General features: G+C 53.9%; 1 protein-coding gene across 1 annotated transcript; it reads right to left on the reverse strand.

Moving 5' to 3' along the window:
• Positions 1 to 314: 314 nt before the first annotated feature.
• LOC100446133 (keratin, type II cuticular Hb3) lies at positions 315 to 7,441 on the reverse strand. The gene is made up of 9 exons (XM_002823257.4): positions 6,995 to 7,441; positions 5,187 to 5,395; positions 3,931 to 3,991; positions 3,703 to 3,798; positions 2,881 to 3,045; positions 2,490 to 2,615; positions 1,913 to 2,133; positions 1,331 to 1,362; positions 315 to 832 (listed from the first exon to the last, which is right to left on the reverse strand). The coding sequence occupies exons 1-9, from the start codon at positions 7,376 to 7,378 to the stop codon at positions 645 to 647; spliced, it is 1,482 nt and encodes a 493-aa protein (XP_002823303.2). The 5' UTR covers positions 7,379 to 7,441; the 3' UTR covers positions 315 to 644.
• Between the last annotated feature and the right edge of the window lie 373 nt (positions 7,442 to 7,814).

Genomic DNA, 7,814 nt, shown 5'->3' on the forward strand with positions numbered 1-7,814 from the left:
CAAGCACGCATACACAGGCACACATATACACATGCGCATGCACACGCACTGCCTTCCGGCTGACCTCTGGCCTCCTCGGTCCCCTTCAGAGTCATCCAGACTGACAGGTGTGACAGGTAGAAGGTGCTGTGAGCACAGTCGGCACTGCCTGGCCAGAAGATGACAGAACCATCTGGGGACAAGGCCCTGTGGGTGTCCAGGCGGAGAATAGGCCAGAATGACTCTAATCTTCAGGCCATATCATCAGGCTGGGGTGCTCACCACTTGGTGGGTGTGGGCGGGCCCCAAGAAAGCAAGACATTGCAGCACACAAAGCAGGTCTCCAAGTTTATTGGAAAAGGGGAGACAAGAGGCCAGAGAGGCAGGAGGAACAGTCTCACAGTGCTCCTTCCAGGGAAGGAAGGCCCTTCTCCCCGGGAGGGGCTGAAGGCTGAGACAGGGGAAGGAATGGGTCTATTCCCCAGCCACAGGCCCCTTTCCAGTGGGATGAGAGGTGGGGAGGAGCCGCTGGTGGGAATGAGCCGATGGTGTATTCTCAGAACACAAGGGGAAAAGCCAGCGATGTGCTGCTGTTTTCAGCTGGTGGTGGGGCAGTGGCACGTCTGGCAGGCAGAAGGGGCTCCCCTGGCTCTCTTTTGGGCCACTTAACACCTCCCCTGGCCGCAGGAGGCCCCTCCACAGGTGGTGTTCAGCTGGCCACAGGGCTTGCACAAGCCGGTGCTCACCACCAGGTTCCCGTTGCAGGGGGCATTGCAGACGCTGCCTGTCACCGGCCGGGAGCCCGACACGCAGAGGTCCCCGCACACAACCCCACCCCGGGAGCTGCTGACACCTGTGGGAACAAGGGCAGGGTCAAGAGACCCCTGCTGTTGGCCATCCCATCCAGCCACCTTCCTTTGGTCTGTCTGATGTGTCGACCATCCAGGGAAGGATGCGAAGAGCCTCCAGTTCTATTCTGAAGGTGTGGAGGGAACCCTAGCCTGGGAGCCAGCAGACCGGGGTTCTGGTCCTGGTTCTGCTTTGTGACTTTGGGAGTCCCTTCCTCTATCTGGGCCTCAGCTTTCTCACCTATACAAGGTGAAGGTTACGAGTGAGATCTGAGGTCCCTTCTTGCAATGACATCTTATTATTTTTTCCCCTCCCCAACACATTCATGCTGTGAGGTTCTCCCTGCGAGCTAACCTCAGTCTGTCTTGCTGCATGACCAACCTACCCTCTTTACTGGGGGTATTATTGGAAACACTCCTCCCAAAGTCTCTGCATATACTCATAGTCAAGAAGTCCTTTGTCCCCAGTCTATATTTTCCTTTTCAGGGCTCAAGATACTTACAGACATTCACAGCTTCAACACCTTCACACAGCCTGAGTGGGGAAAAAGTAAGGAAGGGGAAGATAAAAGAAGTCAGAATGAGGTCATCGAATTTCCCCTAGGTGCTGAAATGGGTCATCTCAGGGCTATTTCTGACCTACATTTATTCCCTTGTGCAGCTTAGAAAAAGTTGCCTTTCTGGCAGTTGAAGCAATGTCAGGTCACACTATTTAGCAAGTAGAGTATGGTTGGATTTCAATTCTTATTTGTCTCTCAGCTGTCATTTGCCTTTGTGCAGTGAACAACCTGAACGACCATATCTGTCAGGTCTAGATAGGCTCAACTTTCAGAAGGGGAAGGCCCTCTTGGGAAGACGAAGTCAGGGGTGGAGTTTGGCCAGCAACCCTGCCCTAGAATAGGTGATGTCCTAGAAACCAGGCAGGGTATGGATCTTGGAAGAGCTGAGAATGAGACAACTTGAAGATATGGATCTGGGATCCACAGAGGCAAGAATGTCACCCGGGGACTGAGACTGAGATAAGGAAAAAATCAAAGGTGGGCAGGTCTATGCAAGTGGAGTGCTTAGGGCTGGGTTGGACCCACCTCTGCTCCTCGCCCTCCAGCAGGCGCCTGTAGGTGGCGATCTCGATGTCCAGGCCCAGCTTGGAGTTCATCACCTCCTGGTACTCCCTGATCAGGCAGGCCATGTCTTGCTTGGCCTTCTGCAGGGCGCCCTCCAGCTCGGCCAGCTTGCAGCGGGCATCACTGAGGGCCGCCTCACCCTGCTGCTCAGACTGGGCCACCGCAGCCTCCAGCTTGGAGTTCTGGGAGGTAGGGGGAATATGGAGAGCATAAAGTGAAGTTTAGTTTCCTGAAATCCCAGCCAGTCTCCAATAGGATCATTCAACTTCTATCTTAAAATATTATCTCTCCAATCATCTTCCTAACCTTCCTTCCCTCCTCACTTACACTACACACACACACACACACACACACACACCCACAGATACTCACACACACCTTGGCCAAGACAATCAGAAATATTTCAGTAGATTTCTCATCTTACTCTGTCACCCATGAGACTGCACTGGGAAGACTTTTCCAGAATCTAACTCAAATCCCTCTGCTGAGGGCTAACCCAGTCTCTTCCTACATTGAGGGGTGGGCTGGGCTCCCATACCTGGCACTTGGCATTCTCCACCTCGGCTGTCAGCCTCTGGATCATGCGGTTCAGCTCGTTGATCTCCTCCTTGGTGCGGCGCAGGGTCTCCCCGTGCCTGATCACCGTGGCCTTCATCTCCTCACACTGCAGGAAGCAGAGATATTCATGAGGCTCAGGATGAGACATCCCATTCATTCAGGACATTTCAGATGATTGCACAGATTGTGCAGTGCTCGGCCTGTGCAACCACACGTGGCAGTCCTGCCCTGCCACCCCAATATGAGAGCTATTGGTTTTTCTCTTACCATCCTTAGGGATCAGAATCCCTAGACAAAGAAGCCTTTTTTACTAGATACCTCGCATCCCTCCCACTGCCGTGTCTAGCAGGCAGGTGTCCTGTGCCGCTCACCTTGCTGCGATACCAGGACTCGGCCTCGGCCCTGCTACGGGTGGCAATGTCATCATACTGTGCCTTGATCTCGGCAACGATGCAGTCCATGTTCAGGTCCCGGCTGTTGTCCAGCTTGACAACCACAGAGGTGTCTGAGATATGGGATTGGAGAATGCGGATCTCCTGCAGGAGGTGGGGAAAGGAAGGACAACTCACTTATCTGGTCTTCTCCTAATCCCTGGATGCCTATCATCCTTTTGGCTCATTGGGAGCGAACCTCTCGTGTTTGGAGAAACAAACCTGATGAAATTGCATAACTTTCTGCACAAATAGGAAATCCCTTTAGAGGAAAACACAACTGCTTCTCAACTGCTTGCTTTTGGAATTATTCAGGCCCATGTGCAGCCAGCATGGTCCAGATGCTTTCCAGAGGCTCAGACCCTGTATGGGGGCCCTCTTTCCATTCTCCTAGACCAATCCCATGAAGGAAGGCTATTGCTGCCAGAGAAAGCCCTGGGCCAGAGCAATGGGTTCAATTCTGTCTGATGCTGTGTGGGGTCTATGCTGCAGCCCACTGGCTCAGGGGAAGGATGCGGGGCGGGTTCCCAAGGCACAGGTGTCTGGGGTGCTCACTCTCCTGCCTGTTACTAAATTTGTTCCTTTTTGGTTTTCTATCCCTTTGCCTCCCTGTTCCTTCCCTTTCCTTGCTCCCTGCCAACCCTCCAGCCGTGAGCCTGGGTTCATATGTCAGCAGGCCTGGTTCATGCCTGTGGGTGTCTGGGCAGAGGGTCGGGGATCCCATGGGGGGATCTGTGCCCACTACGGCTGAGAGCCCCTCACCTCCTCGTACAGCCGCCTCAGGAAGTCAATCTCCTGGATCAGGGCCTCCACATTGGCCTCCAGGTCTGACTTGCGGAGGTAGGCGCAGTCCACATCCTGCGTGGGGTAGAAGGGGCTGTGAGACCGGCTTTCCTCAGAGGGCTCTGAGGACCTGGCTGCCATGTGGCAGGACAAAGAGGATGGGTGGTGGGACTCAGGGCAGGCTCAGGGCCTGCTGGGCTCACTCACCTTCTTTAGAGCCACAAACTCGTTCTCTGCTGTGGCTCGAAGTGCAACTTCTTCTTCATACCTGGGGTGAGCAGGGAGAATAGGACCTTGTCTGAACAGCTCTTGATCTCGGCCATGAGCATGTATGCAAAGGAGTCTCCTTCCTAGACCTCCCCCTGCTCATCTCCTGCCCCCAAGTGAAATGGGTGGGGCTCTGGAGGAACCAGGCTGCTGGCCTGGGTGCTACTGGGATGCACTGGAGAAACGAAGCACCCACTCCCCTGTTTTGTTTTGTTTTGTTTTGTTTTGTTTTTGAGACCGAGTCTTGCTCTGTCGCCCAGGTTGGAGCGCAGTGGTACAGTCTTGGCTCACTGCAAGCTCCGCCTCCCAGGTTCATGCCATTCTTCTGCCTCAGCCTCCCGAGTAGCCGGGACTACAGGTGCCCACCACCACGCCCAGCTAATTCACTCCCCTGTTTTGGTGGAGGTTGGGAGGGCAGGACCTGGAAGCTGAGTGTGTGAATGTGTGTGGTTGGGGAGTGGGAGGTGCTGTTTTTCTCACCTAGGTCTCCATCTTTTCTTCCTTCGAGCCCTCCCCTACCCCCACTCAGCTGCAGGTTGTGGGATCCTTGCTCTATCTCTCCACTCCTGGCCTGAGCTGTGGGAGGCAGCTCAGAGACAGGGAGGGAGGGGTATGCTGGGCCTGGGGAGTCCATGGAGAGAATGTCACTGAAGGAAGCTGGCCACCCCTCAAAAGCAGATTCCTTCTGAGGATCCAGTGCATATTCTTCATACCATATATCACACTTTGTAGCTGAAGGGCTAGATCTGTGGCTCTGTCATGACTGCCTTCCAACAGACTGCAGGCTCCACAAGGACCTACACTGTGTGGACTGCGTGGCCCTGCATCACTAGCACCAGCACGGTGTGCTGGCATGTAGTAGGTGATCAGATAGTGTTAGCTGAGTGAGAGAGCAAACTTAGGAAGACACATGTCCAGGACTTTGAGATCTGGTCTCAAAGGGACCAAGGAATACAAGTTTTTGTGAAAAATGGATGGAGAAAGGGAGACAGCATTGTTTCCCTGATCTGCTGGTGGAAAGACAAGCTGAGCCTCCATCCCCCACACCCAAGGGACCCCTGTGTCTCAAGCAGGGGGTACAGGTTCTTCTCCACTCTCAGGCAGAGATGCCAGCTACAGACTGGATACTCCTCCCTGCTCAGGGAGCTGCCACCATGCTCTTTCCTGTGCCCAGAACCCCTCCTGCCCACACTCACTTCTTCTTGTAGCCCTCCAGCACCTCCTGCACGTGGTTGAGCTCTGAGACCAGCCTCCCACTGTCGGCCTCCACGCACTCGGCCTCCCGCCGCAGAGTCTCGATGTAGCCCTCGAACAGGGGCTCCAGGTTACTCTGGCAGCACTCGCGGTTTTGGTAGAACTGCAGCTTTGTTTCCAGCAGCTTGTTCTGCTGCTCCAGGAAGCGCACCTGCCACCCAGAGGCAGAGCCTAAGAACCTCTTCTTGTAGCATCAGAGGGCAAGAGGGGTTCCCAGCACCAGGGCCTGAAAGCCCCCAACTCTCTGACCCAGAGTCTTCCCTGGAAGGGGTTATGTCATCTCTCTCAAAAACGCCACCAGGGCTTAACCAGTTCACCACCTGGAAGTTCTTCCTGGGAGTTAATCTCTTCTAAGTCAGTTTACCTGGTGTCATGGAAAATGCTTGAAGAGTCCAGATTCTGCTGCCACTTGTTAACAATGTTTCCTTGGATAAAGCACTCACCCCTTCTGTAGAGTGGGGAGGTTAAAGCTCACCTTACTATGAGGATTAAAAGAATCCTTTAACAGAAAGTCACCCCACACTGAACAGCTATTGCTGTTCAATCACACCAAGCCAGGTGGACCTTTTTAGAAAGGCAAACTGTAAAAGTTGAAAAATAAAGCATGTGCCAATTATTCAAACCCTACAACAACAATGCAATTAGAATAATAGTCACCTGGAATATGAGAGTAGGAATGTCCTGTGCTCCAACCCCCTCATTTTACTGATGAAGAATTGGAGGCCAAGGAGGTTCCCTGACTGCCTGAGAGCTCACAATGGCAGAGAAGAGCTCAAACTCCGATCTTCTGCTCTGCAGGGGGCATCTTCTCTCACTTTGACAATTATAGGAAATGTTCACATCCCTCTCCCAGCCAGGAGGTTGGCCCACTACTCCACTCAGCTTTTTTTGTCTAATAACTTGGTCACACCCTTGGTAGGTCCTATCTTATGCTATCCTTGGTCTCTCATGCTATTAGAAATTCCACATTTTTTTTTCCCGATCCTTTCTGGTGGGCATCTCTCTAGTGTGACTCCTCTCTTGAGGTTTTGGCTCTAGAGGGCTCTTTCCAACCCCAGAACATCTTCCTAGTCAGAGCCTTTTCTCCCAGTCTCTCACATCACTGCCACATGGTGGTTGCCTGGATTTGGTGGAGAAGGTGGCTGCAGACCCGAGTTGGACACTGACTCCACAGATGGTTTCAACCAAACCCAGACTGTGCACTGCCTGCCTCCCCACAAAGCCCGTGAGGATGGAGACCATGTCTCTTGTTCACCCCTGGATCCTGAGCCCCAGGAACAGTGGCTTTGACAAACCACTCTAGCTCCTGCTCAGTGGCCAAATCACTGTGTGATGTAGAAAGAGCTCTGTGCCATCCACAAGACCCACTTCCAGACAGTCTTCCAGCACCACACTTACTAGCCCTGCCTTGATGGAGACAGCACCGCCTTGGCATTTAAGCAGTTATTTGACTTCAAATGCCCTGAGCGCCCACACAGTGGTCCTTTGTTCACGAGGTGATATTATCACTCAGTGTGGAAGGCTCTGCCCCTCGTTCTGCTTTTGTGTTTTCAGTTAATCTCCCCCATCAGTCTGGTAGCTCCCGGTCCTATTTTTGTCTTCCTGTCTGTGTCCTAGAAGTATGACTACCTTTGCCTTTGGCCTGGGAACTTCTGTGGGCAAGTTCTTGCTTTTAACTTCCCTGTCAGTGCCCAGCCTGAGTCCTGAACATGAGTAGGGGTTCAGGAAGGGTGTGATCCAGGATACCCACCTTGTCAATGAAGGCTGCGAACCTGCTGTTGAGGGACTTGATCTGCTCCTTCTCCTCCTGCTTCACGCACTGCGCGTTGGGGTCGATCTCCAGGTTGAGGGGCGTGAGGAGGCTCTCGTTGACCGACACGGTGGTGATGCATGGGGGGCTAGGTCCGCACACGCCCCCGGAGCGATAGCCGAAGCTGCGTCCGCAGGAGCCGGCCCGGAAGCCGCCGCACACGCTGTGGCTGCCAAAGCCCCCGGTGAGGCCGCGGTAGCAGGAGATGCCACGGTAGGGGGCGGCGGTGATGCAGCAGCGGCTGGGCCGCGGCCCGCAGGCCGAGAAGCAGCTGAAATTTCCAGGGCGGAACCCACAGCTCAGGGAGTTGAAGCCACAGGTCATGATGGAGGTTAGGAGGTGTCTGAACAGTGGAGTAGATGGCAGAGGATGGAGCCAAGGGCCTGTGCTCCCTGGCTGATGGCAGGCCCTTTTATGTGCCAGGAGCAGCTGGCGTTAAAAGAGGGAGCAAAGAGACAATAGCTGAATTTTATTGGCTTGGCATCACCCTGACCTCTTAGGCTAGAACCCTGCTTGCCTCTTCAGTGTGGCTGCATCAACAATCCCTGGCCACGGGCCCTGTTTCATCTTCAAAGCCCTTTATAAGCTTCCTCCTTGCTCCTGTCCCTCCCATTGGCGCTGCTGTGCAGTGGGGAGAGGGGTTCCTGAAAGCATTAGTTGCATTCCACGCTCCAAACGAGGGGAATGGGTGCAGTGACCTGGGGTGAAACCTGCTCTCTGAACCCTGTTCTGAAAGGGGCAGAGCTGGGCTATGGGCCCT

This window comes from Pongo abelii, chromosome 10, assembly GCF_028885655.2.
Source record: "Pongo abelii isolate AG06213 chromosome 10, NHGRI_mPonAbe1-v2.0_pri, whole genome shotgun sequence".
Lineage (NCBI taxonomy): Eukaryota > Metazoa > Chordata > Mammalia > Primates > Hominidae > Pongo > Pongo abelii.

What these genes read in the sequence shown, in the direction of transcription:
- LOC100446133 (XM_002823257.4), bottom strand. Translation starts at nt 7,378, where the DNA reads ATGACCTGTGGCTTCAACTCCCTGAGCTGTGGGTTCCGCCCTGGAAAT. An exon ending in AGTTTGTGGCTCTAAAGAAG is followed by an intron (nt 3,799 to 3,930) that starts GTGAGTGAGCCC and finishes TACCCCACGCAG; the next exon opens with GATGTGGACTGCGCCTACCT. An exon ending in CTGGAGGGCGAGGAGCAGAG is followed by an intron (nt 1,363 to 1,912) that starts GTGGGTCCAACC and finishes TTCCCCACTCAG; the next exon opens with GCTGTGTGAAGGTGTTGAAG.